Consider the following 16,637-nt stretch of genomic DNA (forward strand, 5'->3'; position numbering starts at 1 on the left):
CCTGAGAGAAAGAAGGGAAACTACAGAGGTTAATTAACACAATGCCTCAGACTCATCTTTCCTAGATTTGTTTTTTCAGACCTTAGATATTTAAGATACACCCCTGCCCCCTCCCCGTAGGAAGGACTGGATCAAGGTTTTATTTCATATGTTTTATTCACAGCACACAGTTTTTACTTGACAATATATCCTGTTCAGCACTAAGGCTAATTACTACTGAATAATAGGGTTAATTTCCAACTTAAACATTGTAACTATTAGTTTACATTTGGGCTAACATTTACATTATGATCCCTCAGCACACTTCACTAAATAGTTGGTGAAGCAAGGCACTTGAAGTGTCTGTATTATATACACTATCCCAAAATTCCACTTTGAGGGTGTATGAAAAGGGTGGTAATGGAGCGGGGTGGGGTGGAAGAGGGATTACTAGTAAGGAAATGAGACTCCAACCCTTTAAAAGGTTAGATTTTTATTAACAAAGTACAAAATATATTTTTAAAATTCTAGACTTTAAACAAATTCTACAAAGAAGACCAACCATCTCCAGAATACTAAGTGTATGCAACCTAATTTCTTGCCTATAAGGAAGTTTACAAGCACCTAAACTCTCCACTGGAAGTTTGCAACTGCATTCATATTCCTGCAAATATAAGTGAGAAACAGAATCAAATTAGTTTTTAGACTGTGAGCCCACCGTTGGGTAGGGACTGTCTCTATATGTTGCTAACTTGTACTTCCCAAGTGCTTAGTACAGTGCTCTGCACACAGTAAGCGCTCAATAAATACGATCGATTGATTGATTTGGCATTACATTCTTGACCTCAATAAGGTTTCCACTGTCTTAAGTAACTTTCGGTGAAACTGACAATAAAGGTCTGCAGAGACTAGGAACTGACAGGGTATTTGGGGTGGGGCGGGCAAAGGGGACAGCTAAGGAATTCCGGCCTGTATGTTAGTTTGGAAAGAAGAAAATTACGGTGATCTGGGCCAGGCAGGAGTGAGCAAGCTCTTTATGCAAAAGACCCAAACAAAAATGAAATCTGGACAGCTGGTGTGTAAAGAGCCAGTTGTACTATTTAAACGTATATTTCATTGAGAATCCAATAGCTTTAAAAGCATCCTCTTCCACCCCGCCATGATGGACCTGCTTGGCAGTCACTGAGCTGGATTAGGGCCCAGGCCTTGGTTTTATGGGTTGTGATGTAATATGATGACATCACTGCTTCTCATGACTGCCTAGCAGCAACAGCTGCAGCTATCGGCAGAAGTAGGGAATGGGCTGGCATCACAAGAGGCAACTTTCTTTGCCTTCCTCTGCCAGGGTTGTGAGAGGTCAGTGCCCACGTGATGGGGCATGGGAAACAGGAGCCCCTCCTCTCCAGTGGCTGCAGTAAGATCTCCAAGGATGGGTAGAGCAGGGCATCGTTCTTCCCTGCCCAGGTGCCAGGTTTTGGCTGTGCCGCTCAGGGGGGAGAGGAGGGCTTTCCATGACTACAAGGAGGTGTTTGAGACCTGCTCCTACCACAGCCTCCCAGGAAGAGCAGGGGGAGGGGCACTTGTGGGGATTTCCTCCTGCTGGATTGGGGTGAGGGCTCCCCAGTACAAATGGGTGGTCCCAGAACCACCGACAAAGCCCCCCCTGGGGCCCCCCCATAGCCCCTGAATGGTTCCTGCCTGTTGTTCCTAAGTCTTTCCCCCAACCCCTCCAGCAGTGAGGGCTGGAGGGCCCTTGCCCCAAGAAGTTTTTAAATGCCTTTGCAGCCACATTAGGTTCCAAGAAGGGTCAGATATGGCACCCATGCCATAAGATGCAGACTCTCAGAACTAGGTCATTCCCCTTTTGCAACTTCAAGGTTATCCTTTGACCAAAAAATAGTCACCTAGTGATTCTCTTCTGCCAACATTTTTTATATATAAGTGCTTTTCATGTGAGAGGCACTGTATGAAGGTAGTCAGGTTGGACAGTCTCTGTCTCACACAGGGCTCACAGTCTTAATCGCTACTTTATAGAGATGAGGTAAACTGAGGCACAGATAAGTAACCTGCCCAAGGTCACTCGGCAGAATAGTGGGGGAGTTGGGATTTTTTGGAATCCACTCAGCCACTCTGCTTCTTAACATTCTGTAGAGTACTACAGAAATCTCTCTGCATCTCAGTAGAAGTAATTTCAGCCGAGTCTCACACACTTAAAAAGGGATGCTTTCTCATTCTACCACATTCCTAGGGCCCTGGGAGGCGGCACCAACGCTTATTAATTCAAAGATACTGCATCATGTCTCAGCATTGCAAGGAAAGGTAGGAAATTGACTTCGGGTAAAAGCAACACTGAATGTTATTACCTGAGGTGAGGCAGTAAGTTTCAAAGTCTCCAAAAGATTAGTTACCTTTCCAGCACCTCCCACTAACTTTTCCACCTTTTTCCACATCTTTTTTTTCCTTATGGAGTTTGAATCTCTCCGCCATTAACACGAGTTCCTCAGGCACACTCTGAAATTAACACACGTTAGAATTTGACTTAACATTTTCAACTTTCAAGAACGGTAGAATTGTCTATAGTCAGTCACTGCTTGGGCATAAGACGGAGGTTTTGAAATACAGAAAACTGTCAACGGCAGATTTTCTTCAAGGCAGTGTTGGTGTGTTTTTACCTGATTTGCTCTTTCCAGGATATTAATCAATTCTGAAGCAATCCTCCAGTCATTCCGGGTGACCAGGGTGACAGACTCTCCAGTCCGTCTAAGAAATAATAAAGGCAAGCTATGTAAAGTCACCTGTTTCTGTATTCATTGCCAAATAAGGACAAGTTAAAATATGCCCAAGAGGCTTCGAGAGTTTGCATGCTCCTCAAGACATTCATAGGGCAGAGTTTAGGAGGAAGAGGTGTTTCAAAGGTAAGTGGTAAAGTTTAGGATTGCTAACTTCTCATGACGAGTTATACTGTCTACGGACTTACCCTGCTCTTCCAGTTCGTCCTATTCGATGGACGTACTCTTCAATATTCCGTGGAAAGTCAAAGTTGAACACATGTGTGACATCGTGAACATCAAGGCCACGGGATGCCAAGTCTGTAGCAATAAGTACCCGCACTCTCCCTGTAAGAAATCCAATTCAGAATGTTTTCTGGTTACTTGTAAGCACATTGCTTACAAGCGCTGCTCTATTAAATATGGTATTTATTCGAGAAAAAAAACCTTCCGTGATCATTGGCCAATTTTTTTTGCCATGCATTACTCATTATCGTTTGGAAAGGAACTGGGCTATATCGTAAAGTACAGTAATGCTATATAGTTTACAGCCATAATAAATCACTCCGCTCAAACCTAACTGAACAGCATATATACGTTAATGTACCTTTTTTAAAGTCATCCAAAGCTTGCTCGCGATCAAACTGTTCTCTGTTGCCATGTAAAGACTGGACAGGAATTCCTTGGAGGCTAAGGTCACTTGACAAATCATCAGCTCTAAAAGTAAGATAAAAAGCAATACAAATACAATTGACTAGGTTTTAAATATATACTAAGTCATTACTAAATCAAAGATCACTTGGTTTATGTTATTTATAGTATATATAAAATTACATAAATTATATATTATTTATTATTATTTGAAATGAAACAATGGAGAGGCACAGCCTTTAATTTAAAAAGGACCATACGCAGATCATGAAGAATGTAGGTGCTGAACAAGTTGGCTAAATATAAAATTTCTTACGTAAGTTTTCTTCCAACAAAAACGATGACTTTGTCTTTAGGCTTCATTGCATCAATGAAGAACCGTATGAAGGATCGTTTTTCCTCTTCTGGGATAACGACTACTTTTTGTTCCACTGTATTCACTGCCTATAACATTATTAACAAAAAGAGTCAAATCACAAGTCTGATTAATTTAAGACTTACAAGATTTAGAAATGACACTGAGTAGAACAAAGATGACAAGTTTTGCGAAATAATTAGGAACATCTTTTCATAGTTAGAATCCCAAGACAACTTTATTGGAAATCAACAGACTTTGGACTCCTCAGATGTTTTTCTTCTACGAGTCTTAGTGCGTTACAGTACTAAAAGTTTGTTCCATCTACACTGAGTCTCAAAGTTTGATTTCCATTAAGCACTGTGGATGCTTCTCTGTGCCTCAGTTACCTCATCTGCAAAATGGGGATTAAGACTGTGAGCCCCACATGGGACAACCTCATTACGTTGTATCTATCTTGCTTAGGACAGTGCTTGGCATATAGTAAGAACTTAAACACCATCATAATAATAATAATTATGCTTATTTCCTGCTCTTCCTTCTGAGTTAAAACAAACTGTTCTTTGGCTACCACCCTGGCTCCTCCACCCCAAACTATGACAGACCATCACACTCCCAACCTTTACAGCCTTATTAAAATTACATCTCCAAGAAATGTTAAGCCCTCATTTCTCCTATTCCCTCTTCCTTCTGCATCACCTAAGTACTTGGTTCTGTACTCTTTATTAGCACCTGATAGTCACCCCATCCTTAACCTCACAGCATTTGAGTACCTATCCACAATTTGTTTTAATAATCGGTCCCCTCCTCTAGTCTGTAAGTTTTCAGTGAGCAGGGAACATGTCTACTAAGTCTGTTGTATTTGAGTGCTTACTTATGAGCACAGCACACGCAGTCTAAGCATTTAGTACAGTACTCTGGACACAGCTAAGTGCTCAAATGCCACACTGCCTGACTGGTTGAAACACTGCACGGAAAGCCTCAGATACTCAACTTACAGTCAGATCCAGGGTGCCAACGTAAACAATCATAGGATTTTTCAGATATGATTTTGAAAGGCGACGAACAGAATCTGGCCAAGTAGCACTGAAGAATGGAAAATAGGAATCTCGGTATATAGATATTTTTTGTGCATAGGTCTTATTCATTAAATGAAACAAAGACATACATACAGGTACGTATAGGACAGAGTGAATCAGGCAGAAAAATGTAGATGTCCACACAGAGTAACACATATGCAAAAAAAAAAAATGTGGTTCACATAGAAAGTAAACAAGATACGAAGACCTGAAAAGATGGACACGGACATTATGTAGGAACTAGGAACTCAAGAGTGGAATAACTGGGGAAAAAAAGCATAATGGAAGACGTAAAACCAAAAATATTACATGGATTTCAATATTTTCAATAAACTGGACTTTGAAATGTACATATTTTTTGGCTATTTATGGGTTTATTTTAGAGATTAAAGTTGGAGAAGGATGAGTTTAATATTACAGTATTATTATGTACATATTGAGAAAATAGAGTTGAACATGTCTAACGTAAGGAAGCCACACTTACCTAAAATGCTCTCTCTCCACACAGTGGCCAATTTTAAAAGTAACTAAAATGTATTGGTTCTCTTTAAAGTCTGAACTCAAGAGAAGAGGGGTTCTAATAAAATTTCTATATATACTACTTGGGGGAACATAAAAAGTAAAACTTATGACCAGGCTTCCAAATTGTTGTATTTCAGAAATGGAATGATCAAAGTGTACAGACCTAGTCATGACTGTTTGCCTATCTGGCCGTACATCTAATAGTATCTTCATTATCTGGGGTTCAAATCCCATATCTAGCATTCGGTCAGCTTCATCCAAAACCTGTGGGAGGGTTAAGAGAGTAGAATAAAGGATCTTTTCAACAAGAAAAAGACCACATTTTAACATGACCCAATTATTTAAGAGCTATTACTATGGGAGGTGGGCACCACCTGGTCCACAGCCAAAGCTTTTATGATAGAAATATCACACCTGCAAAGTACAAACACACACACACACACACACACACACACACACACACACACACAGAGTTAACTATTGACTTCACTAAATGGAGATGGGAACCTAGACTGAAGTTTGGGACCACAATGTCAGTTTCAAGTTTATTGAGATTTAGGTCTTATTTGGTCCACAAATAGCACCATTTTGGGGATTTTATATGTGAGCTACAAAATTATAAATATTATAGTACAATTTATATCGGTTATTTAGGTATACTAACTATATTGAGAAGCAATATATTGACTATGGGAAGCAGCGTGGCCCAGTGGGAAGCAGCGTGGCTCGGTGGAAAGAGCCCAGGCTTTGGAGTCAGAGGTCATGGGTTCAAATTCCGACTCAGCCACATGTCTGCTATGTGACCTTGGGCAAGTCACATAACTTCTCTGAGCCTCAGTTACCTCATCTGTAAAATGGGGATTAAGATTGTGAGCCCCACGTGGGACAACCTGATCACCTTGTATCCCCCCCAGCACTTAGAACAGTGTTTTGCACATAGTAAGCGCTTAACAAATGCCATTATTATTATTATTATTATTGAGAAGCAGCGTGGCTTAGTGGAAAGAGCCCGGGCTTGGGAGTCAGAGGTCATGGGTTCAAATCCCAGCTCTGCCACTTGCCAGCTGTGTGACCTTGGGCAAGTCATTTAACTTCTCTGTGCCTCATGAATGAAGACTGTAAGCCTCACGTGGGACAACCTGATGACCTTGTATCTAACTTGGTGCTTAGAACAGTGCTTGGCAAATAGTAAGTGCTGAACAAATATCAATATTATTATTATTATAATGTGTCTCCCCCTCTAGACCGTTCGCTCGATGTACGGAGGGAATGTGTCTACCAATTCTTTTGTACTGTACTCTCAAGTACTTATTAGTACAGTGCTCTGCACACAGTAGGCACTCGATAAATACCATTGAAGTTGACTTACCAAGTAGGTTATGCTCCTCAGATTTATAAAGTCATTCATTTGAAGATCATGCAGTCTTCCAGGGGTAGCAATGACAATATCAACACCTTTGGTAACAAGGCTTATTTGACCCTTCCTGTCTCCACCGCCATATATGCAAGTGCTACAAAAAATATAAACATGTAAACAACCTTTGTTACGCTGATGATACAACCCTACTAGCACAAAGTGAAGAAGATTCGAAGGGCTTATTATTAGAAGTTAGAGCAAAAAGATAAGCCTAGATTTGAATGTCAAGAAAACAAAGATCATGACACCTGGACGTTTTAAACACATTTGTAATGGACAGAGAAGAGATTGAAATAGTTGATTATCGATCCCAGGAAAGAAAAACAGTCAATAATAAAGGAGCTAGTAGCCAAGAAATATGCTGAAGATTAACGTTAGGAAGACTTGCTGCCTGGATTCTGTTTGTACAGAAATGCTCTGGGCATATCACTCCCCTCCTCAAAAATCTCCAGTGGTTGCCTATCAACTTTGAAATCAAGCAAAAACTCCTCACTCTCGGCTTCATGGCTGTCCATCACCTCACCCCCTCCTACCTCACCTCCCTTCTCTCCTTCTCCAGCCCAGCCCACACCCTCCGCTCCTCTGCTGCTAACCTCCTCACTGGGCCTCGTTCTCTCCTGTCCCGCCATCGACTCCTGTTCCATGTCTTACCTCTGGCCTGGAATGCCCGCCCACCCTCCCTTTACCCATCCACCGAACTAGCTCTCTTCCTCCCTTCAAAGCCCTACTGAGAGCTCACCTCCTCCAGGAAGCCTTCCCAGACTGAGCTCCCCCCCTTTTTCCTCTCCTCCTCCCCATCGACCTCCCTCCCTCCCTCTGCTCTACCCCCTTTCCCTCCCCACATCGACCCCTCTCCCTCTGCCCTACCCCCTTTCCCTCTCCACAGCACTTGTATGTATTTGTACATATTTATTACCCTAATTTGTACATATTTATTACTCTATTTTATTAATGATGCATATATAGCTATAATTCCATTTATTCTGACGGTATTGACACCTGTCTACTTGTTTAGTTTTGTTGTCTGTCTCCCCCTTTTAGACTGTGAGCCCGCTGTTGGGTAGGGACCATCTCTATATGTTGCCGATTTGTACTTCCCATGCGCTTAGTACAGTGCTCTGCACCCAGTAAGTGCTCAATAAATACAATTGAATTAATAAATATGAAGAGCCTGGAAAAAAAAAAATCATGAAATGTGCTGATGCAACAATTGCCATAAAAATACAAATCGTCAACTCTATGGTGTTTCCAGTGATAATGTACAGATCCGAAAGTTGGATAGTGAAAAAACAGGATAGAAAGAACATCGATTCTTTTGAAATATGGTGTTGGAGAAGACTTTTATGAAAACCATGGATTGCCCGAAAAACAAATAGAGTTTGGAGCAAACTAAAACAAAGTGGTCTTTGGAAGGCCAAATGACTCAACTTAGATTATTTTGAACACATAATCAGGAGGACTAATTCTCTGGAGAATACACTAATGCTAGGAAAAGTCCAGGGAAAATGTGGAAGAGGCAGACCAACAGCTAGATGGGTAGAGACCATAACAACGATAACGGAAGAACTGGAGAAGCAGTTTGGCTTAGTGGAAAGAGCCCGGGCTTGGGAGTCTGAGGTCATGGGTTCTCATCCCGGCTCCGCCACTTGTCTGCTGTGTGACTTTGGGCAAGTTACTTAACTTCTCTGGGCCTCAGTTCCCTCATCAGTAAAATGGGGATGAAGCCTCTGAGCCTTACGTGGGATACCCTGATTACCTTGTATCTACCCCAGCGCTTATAACAGTGCTTTGCACATAGTAAGCACTTAGATGTCATCATTATTATTATACTATTAGAAAGGTTGCAGATTATGGCAGAGGACAATGTTCTGGAGAAAGTATATCCTTGGAGTCACTATGAATCAGAAACGACTCGACGGCACTTAATAATACATTCCATGTAAAATATTTTATAATACATATAATATTTTATATATACACATACACACACATATATCTATATATAGCTATATCTATACATATATATATCTATCTCTCTCTCTATGTATATAATACATTCCATGTAAAATATTTCATAATACATATATTTTATATATACAAATATACACACATATATCTATCTATATATCTATCTAGATCTATCTATCTATACATAGATAGATATATATGTGTGTGTGTATTTGCATATATAAAATATTATATGTATTATAAAATATTTTACATGGAATGTATTATATATATATATATAGAGAGAGAGAGAGAGAGAGAGAGAGATAGAGAGAGAGAGAGAGAGAGATAGAGAGAGATAGAGACAGACAGACAGAGACAAAGAAAGGAGACCACCAACTTTAAACCCCTTTAAAAAGTTAGTAAAACAAATTTACCTCTTAATTCCTCTGTATGTATATTTGGAACATTCTGCTTCCACCTGAAGAGCCAGTTCTCGAGTTGGGGTAAGAACCAACATACCAGGTCCACCTCGCTTGTTTCTGGGTCTTGAGAATGAGAGTTACATGATTATCCAATAATTCCACAAAATAAGCAAAGCACCATACAGAAGATGTTGAATTCTCTCAATATTGCATTATTCCAAGACTGAATCATGGTAAAGAATAATTCCCCTTTCAGGATCAACTAAAGCTGAAGTCTTTCAAAGAACTTGTCATTATTTGTTTCATCACAGAAGCTTAAAACTTCAAGTATGCATTGGTGAAATAATGCTGGGAAACTCAAGCAGTTTTCCTAGATTTTCTTAAAGATGCTGTGACAAGGAAGTGAAAATTGACTGAAGTTTTAATAAAGAGGTTTCGTAAAAATATAACGTAAATACATATTTATAACAATGAACTACATCAGCTGAAACTGCTTCAGAAAATCAACCCCATGACCTAGAGCCTAATGTGAAATATAAGGAAAGCAATAGATATCCTTACACAGGTTGTGAATCCAAATGAATGAAGCCAGGCATAAGGTATGCTAATGTCTTCCCAGTTCCTGTTTGTGCTATGCCAATAAGATCAATGCCTTGTAAGACAATTGGCCACGCTTGAGACTGAAACGAAATAAGAAAGATGAAGACTGTAAATTCTTCGTGCCAGCCCCCCTTCAAGTTTTCAGTTTGAGTCTAGGCTGGGGTGCCCAGTCAACTCAAAACACAGAGTTAGATGTAAGGCGTACCTGAATAGGTGTTGGTCTCTTAAAACCTACTTTTCTTATGTTTGCCATAACATCAGGATAATGCTGAAATGCATCTTCAAATTTACAAATGGGATTTGGAATGGGGCGTTTTTCACCATCTTTTAGGTCATCACACATGATGTTATTATTTTTTTCCCTACAGTTGAAGTTTCAAATCGTTAACATTCAATGTTAAAGCACTGCTCTCCCTCCAAAGTACCCATTCAACTCTCTCCACTCATTACACCCCAGCTTTGTATTCTTTGTTCCTCAAACTCTACCTCACTCTTGACTCTCCCACTTGGCCCATTACTCACACTCTTCCCCCTACTTGAACATCTTCTCCCTTGCTACCCACTGGATGGACCACTATCTTTCCCACCTCCTCTAGAGCTCCCTCCTCCAGAAAACATTCCAACTAATCTCTGGTCATGTCATTTCATAGACAGCCCTTCCATATTCTGGTTTATTTTCAATCAATCAATCAATCGTATTTACTGAGCGCTTACTGTGTGCAGAGCACTGTACTAAGTGCTTGGGAAGTACAAGTTGGCAACATATAGAGACGGTCCCTACCCAACAGTGGGCTCACAGTCTAGAAAGTCTAGAAACATCACTCCATGATGAAAATAGATTTTATTCTGGTATGTGATGTCACGTGCTGTTTTCTGGAAGAATTCAGACTTTTCATGATCCTATGGCATTTCTTTAAGGGTTCTCTTGAACTACCCTAGTTATTTCAGAACCTTTGCATTTCCCTCCGAAGTTGGTGAGAAGCTGCGTGGCCTAGTGGATAGAGCCCGGCTCCGGACCTCACAAGGACCTGGGTTCTAATCCCAGTTCTGCCACTTATCGGCTTTGTGACCTTGGGAAAGTCATTTCATTTCTCTGTGCCTCAGTTACATCATCTGTAAAATGGGGATTAAGACTGTGAGCCCTAGGTGGCCAGGGACTGTGTCCAACCCGATTTGCCTGTACCTACCCAGGCGCTTCCAACAGCACAAAGCATGTAATAAGCACTTAACCAATACCACAATAATTATTATTATTATTATTGTCTGTCATAGTAACTGAGTCAAGAAACTGAGGCAGGAGACGGTGTCAAACAACAGGCTGTCAGAAAAGCATCATGTTTCAAAATTAATACTGGTATACTGTATTAGTTTACTCATTACTAATTTGGCTGGTGCTAGTTATATGTACTTTTTTTTAAAAAATGGTATTTGTTAAGCACTATGTACTAGGCACTGTACTAAGCACTGGGGCAGATACAAGATAATCAGGTTGGACACGGTCCATGTTCCACATGTGGCACGTAGTCTTAATCCCCATGTTACAGAGGAGGGAACTGAGGCACAGAGAAGTGATGTGTTTTGCGCAGGGTCAATCAGCAGCCAAGTGGCAGAGCCAGCATTAGAACACAGGTCCTTCTGACTCACGCCATGCTGCTTCTCAACATAGTTATATTTGCATTTTCCTTCATTTGCTCCTGCATATTACAAATTTGCGCATTACATTATAAACTCCCAGGACATACACCCAGTCTTTTATTCATTCAATAGTATTTATTGAGTGCTTACTGTGTGCAGAGCACTGTACTAAGTGCGTAGCAGTCTTCCCCTTACTGTATGATACCAAGTGCCGAAAACAACCGTCTGCACGTAACAGGTACTCAATAAGTATTAAGTTAAGAGTACAAACTCAAGTGTTCCAAAAGAATCCTGCATTATATTTAGAGCCATGTTGTTTTAAACAAAGTTACAAACTGACTAAAGACAGATATCATTCTCTCCAGGAAAAGGAGGTAGCTGAAGAGGTGAGAAGTGGAAAAGTTATACAAAATTCTGGAGTTAACCCAGATGCGGTGCTACTTTTAATTTCCATTTCCCACAAATTTAACCTACTTTCAGAGTTCCTTAACAGCATATAACAGTATCACGTTTTACTGAACATGAAAGTATTTAACAGCATATAACAGTATCACGTTTTACAGAACATGAAAGTATTTAAAACTACTGACCTCCAGTTGTTTATTTCTTTTTGTGACATGGAGTGTGTCCTTTTTGATTCTACATAAAAATCCTTCTTAATTGGGGGCAAGTCTAAAAAACAGAATTAAAATTTTTAACAAGTAATTTATCTAAAGTATATTTCATGCAGATAGAACTTGGGAAAGTAAAAATACAACAGAGTTGGGGTTGTGCCTACCAAGTCTGTTGTAGTGTACTTCCCCAAGCACTTAGCAAAGTGTTCTGCACACAGTAAGTGCTTAAAAAATGCCAGTGACTGTTTTACTGATTAATTGATTGCGTGAAACAAATATGTGTTTGAATGGTTCTTCACCTCTTTTTAGGTCACAGATATTCCAGAAGCTCGTGGGCACAGGAAAAGATCCAATTTTAGATGTGTCTAGTTCCAATGCCAAACATAGTGGGTTCTCAAATATAGGCTCATTTAAGAATGAAGTTTATCCTACTGAGTATTTTAACCAATCACATTTATTTTAAAAGCATCATGCGACAGTCCATAATGAATTTTTTTTAAAGGAGGTTTTCTGTGAAAATTTTTAAGGGACGAATAACTAAAACCAGACAGAAATAATTATATGACCACCATTTCCCATAAGCACTTTTTTTACATTTGCAAAGCTTAAGGTGCAAAGAGTGAACAGTGTTTGAGGACTAAAGCTTTATTCCTTATAAAAATATTACTTGCACTCTCCCACGTGCTAAGTATAGTGCTCTGCCCACAGTAAGCACTCAGTACCACTGCATGTGGGCAGGGAACAACGTTTGAACAACAACGTGACTGTTATATTGTACTCTACCAAGTGCTCAGTTCATTGCTTTGCACATAGTGTTCAAGAAATACAACTGATCGAATGGATGAATAATCTGTCAGTATTTAAGCATAAATCCAGGTACCGTATCAAGTTTTTTTATATTTTACAAACCTGCCCATTTCATAGCTTCATATTTTGCTCTGTTCTCTCGGATGGATGTCCAATCTATCATTGGTCTCAGCTGAGACCCAGACTCAGAATCATCATCATCATCTTGTGTTATGGAAGATTCTGTTTAAATAAAGTTAGCAAGTTTGCTGAATATTATGCTCTGCCTTCAGGAAATCCAAGTCTTACTACTGCCACTCTACAACTGGAACATGAGGATGAGAAAATGCACTCATAAAGCCTCATGAATAAGAATCTACTTTGCAGGGTTTCCACTACCTTAAGTATTGAGGAGAAGGTATTGGAAGCATGCACATGGTCTGCTGCTTTTAGTTTGACAAACAGGATCTTTCACTGGGTTTAACCAACTAATTGGGAAATTACTAAACACTGGTTACTTACAGGTGAGTGAGAAGCAACACACAGCTGTTGCACTCGTGCCAATCTGCGCTGTCAAATTATAGCACACAACCACAGCTCAGTGCTTGGCACATAGTAAGCGCTTAACAAATACCATTATTATTATTATTATTATTATTAGTAGTAGTAGTAGTAATAAAGGCACCAGGTCTGGAGGTGGCATCTAAAAGGAGAGATACCAAAAACAACCTGCTTCAGGCTCCCAAATGACACTGGAGAGGTTTCTCAGGGGCTTTTTGGCCTAACAAAAAAAATAAATAAATAAAAAATGGTAGACTGCTGCAGTACTTCACAATTTTAATAAAGGTCCCTGGTGAGCAGTCAGACTCTTGTTCAGCATTTGCAGGTTCTAGATGTAAGAACATGGTCTACCAAAAGATAGATTATGAGTCCCCAGCTTATGCAGTTAATTGAATTTTTAGGGGTTTGATTTTCTTGCATAGGAATACAGTAGGAGCATAACTGCAAAGTTATTAACCCAAACCACAGGATAGGGAATTCTTCGGCTAGGCATGAAATTCAGGCTCCGTTTTTAAAATAATTGAATGATGCAGCAACACAGGTACGCTTTGCAAATTTTCAACTATGAGGAGCACATAAAGCTCCATTAATTTAAATGAAATTTTGACCTTTCCAATTACACTGAAACTGAAAATTCATCCTGTTTCATTTTTATCAGATTAAGTGTCTGTTCAAGAGAACACCCCCATAAATGAATCCTGGAAGTTGAAACTAGGTCAGCTACGACAAGAAGCATGGGATCCAGTTTGAGGCAGCTACCAGAATCACTGCAGGACAGGTCATTTAAAAGTGACCAGAGGGATCAAGAGGCAGTGTGGCCTACTGGAAAGAGCAAGTGGGCCCGGGAGTCAGAGGGACCCGAGTTCCAATCCCGGCTCCATCAAATGTCTGCTGTGTGACCCTGGGCAAGTCATTTAACTCCTCTGGGCCTCCGTTATCTTATCTGTAAAATGGAGATTGATTGGGTGCTCCATGTGGAACATAGACTATGTCCAAACTGATTAACTTGTCTCTACCCCAAGTACAGAGTAAGTATTTACATGCCATAAGCAAAAACGAAACAAAAAAAACCCCAAACAACCCCAACCTTCTCAGTGCCTCAGTTACCTCACCTGTAAAATGAGGATTAAGACTGTCAGCCCATGTGGGACATGGACTGTGTCCAACATGATTAGCTTGTATCTACCCCAATGCCCGGCACACAATAAGTTCTTAAATACCATTAAAAAAAGCCAAACAACAAAACAAAGAAACTTAGCAGTAATCTAGGTTTTACAGTGCAGGGCCATTTGGAAATGCAGCAAAGCAGCAACAGGGTAAAAATCTCTGTAAAAAGGCCTTTGGGTCTGAATCGATGTAGATTACTTACGTTTTCCGGTTCTTTCCGAAGGAGAACTTTGTTCCTGTCTTTTAATTAGTTCATCAATTAGTGATTTTGCTTTATTCTGGGCCTCCTTATTACCGAAGATCTTCACTTCAGCCTTGTAGTCTCCCTTATCAATCTAAATACCAAACGCCACTAGTTACTCCAGGAGAATAGCACTAGATAATAACAATAATAATAATAATAATAATATTTGTTAAACACTATGTGTTAAGCACTATACTAACCACTAGGGTAGATGCACTATAATGAGGTTAGACACAACTCCTGTCCCACATGGATGAATGGTATTCATAAAAAACAAACAAAAAAAGAAATACTTGTTCCTCCAGGTAAGAAGTCTTCTGATGCAGGCATTCTTTCTACAGCGTGATTGCTTCATTATTGAAAATCCCCATCCTGTCCAAAATTATGTTGCATCTCAATGGGAAAGATGAGATTTTAAAAAAGATATGTATTTGAAAAGTGAAAGATGACATGGCTTCTGTCACACTGAGGAGCATGCAAGAACGTTGTGGAGACAAGAATATGAAATGAAGTGGTGAGGGGCATTTATACTTGTCACTGTTTCCCTGGGAGGTGCTAAGGCACATCTCCTCCAAGAAGCCTTCCCTGACTAAGCCCTCCTCTCCTCCCACTCCCTTCTGCGCTGCTCTTACACGCTTCTTCAATCATCCTCGCTCCCATCCCCATAGCACATACGTATATATTTGTAATTTATTTACACTCATTTATTACTTATATTAACGTCTCTCTCCCCCGCTAGACTGTGAGCTCTTTGTGGGCAGAAATGTGTCTGTCTATGCACACAGTAAGCACTCAATAAATACGATCGAATGAATGGAAGACATTTTCTAACAAGTTTTAAAAAATACTCAATAAATACTCAATCCTGAATTATTAGAGAGGTTCATCTGACTTTGGCGGGGTGGGGGGAGCGCTTGATGCAGTGTCAGAACAAACCAGGCATGTACCTGGCTTTGTACTCTGCGAGCACAAGAGCACTAGTTTTCCAAGCATGTAACAGGAGAAATGGATGTAGTGGCAGCTTGATTCCCTTTGAAAATACTTAGGAAAATCTGATAGGAGGTTCGTGACAAATCTTGTCTTGAAACAGCATTTCTGGCAGTGGTGCCCCCTTAAATCCAATTCTCAGCCATGTTATGGCGCTGTAATACTAACAATGGTATTTTTTAACCATTTCCTATAGGTGCCAAGCCCCGGGTAGGTAGATACAAGATAATCACGTCAGATACAGTCCCTGTGCGCCACTTGGGGCTCACAATCTAAGGGGGAGGGAGAACGGGTATTTAATCCCCATTTTACAGAGGAGAAAACTGAGGGACATAGGAGCAAAGTGACTTGCCCAAGGTCACTAAGCAGGCAAGTGTCGGAGGCAGGATTAGAACCCAGCACTCCCAACTCCCAGGCTTGGTACTCTTTCCACTAGGCCATGTTTGCTTCATTAGGTTGCCATTTCCTTCTAAAAAAGCTGCAATGAAAAACTAAGAGTAGAAATGACTCCACTGTGATGGAACCCAATGTCCCACTTGGGAAGGAAACTTAGGAAGTGAGACCAGGGGAAAAGGTTTTTTTCCTTACTTTTGCCATTATTCCAGCTGGCTTCTCGACCGAAGTTCTGGAAGCGCACGGGGCCAATTGCAAAGAGGTTTGAAAGTGAGCTCCCACCACTTTGGAGATGGCTCTGGATTTCTAGCCCAAAATGAAGTTTCCTGCTAGGAAAAAAACTTGCCAGCACTTCACGTCACTTACCTGTATTTTGGAACCAGAGGATTCTTGAAGTTCCCTTATTTTAGATCCACCACGACCTGTTTTTAAAACACATTTTCACACACTAAGCAGAAGTGGCAACAGTTTTAAAGAACAAATTGCTTTTTGCTCACTCGTGCGGAA

At 40.3% G+C, this 16,637-nt stretch overlaps 1 protein-coding gene across 1 annotated transcript in view; it reads right to left on the minus strand.

Annotated features, from left to right (window-relative positions):
- Window positions 1–222: 222 nt before the first annotated feature.
- DDX43 (DEAD-box helicase 43) overlaps window positions 223–16,637 on the minus strand; it is a 33,297-nt gene continuing 16,882 nt past the window's right edge. Inside the window, exons 2-17 of the mRNA XM_038747976.1 lie at window positions 16,497–16,552; window positions 14,709–14,841; window positions 12,902–13,021; window positions 11,969–12,050; window positions 9,949–10,105; window positions 9,705–9,823; window positions 9,156–9,266; window positions 6,724–6,865; window positions 5,518–5,618; window positions 4,752–4,839; window positions 3,715–3,842; window positions 3,355–3,464; window positions 2,957–3,095; window positions 2,652–2,739; window positions 2,388–2,490; window positions 223–643 (exon numbers count right to left, since the gene is read on the minus strand). Coding sequence (XP_038603904.1) covers window positions 636–643; window positions 2,388–2,490; window positions 2,652–2,739; window positions 2,957–3,095; window positions 3,355–3,464; window positions 3,715–3,842; window positions 4,752–4,839; window positions 5,518–5,618; window positions 6,724–6,865; window positions 9,156–9,266; window positions 9,705–9,823; window positions 9,949–10,105; window positions 11,969–12,050; window positions 12,902–13,021; window positions 14,709–14,841; window positions 16,497–16,552 — 1,685 coding nt within the window. The 3' untranslated portion in view covers window positions 223–635. The remainder of the gene's footprint in view (window positions 644–2,387; window positions 2,491–2,651; window positions 2,740–2,956; window positions 3,096–3,354; window positions 3,465–3,714; window positions 3,843–4,751; window positions 4,840–5,517; window positions 5,619–6,723; window positions 6,866–9,155; window positions 9,267–9,704; window positions 9,824–9,948; window positions 10,106–11,968; window positions 12,051–12,901; window positions 13,022–14,708; window positions 14,842–16,496; window positions 16,553–16,637) is intronic.

Source organism: Tachyglossus aculeatus, chromosome 1 (assembly GCF_015852505.1).
Source record: "Tachyglossus aculeatus isolate mTacAcu1 chromosome 1, mTacAcu1.pri, whole genome shotgun sequence".
Taxonomy (NCBI): Eukaryota; Metazoa; Chordata; class Mammalia; order Monotremata; family Tachyglossidae; genus Tachyglossus; species Tachyglossus aculeatus.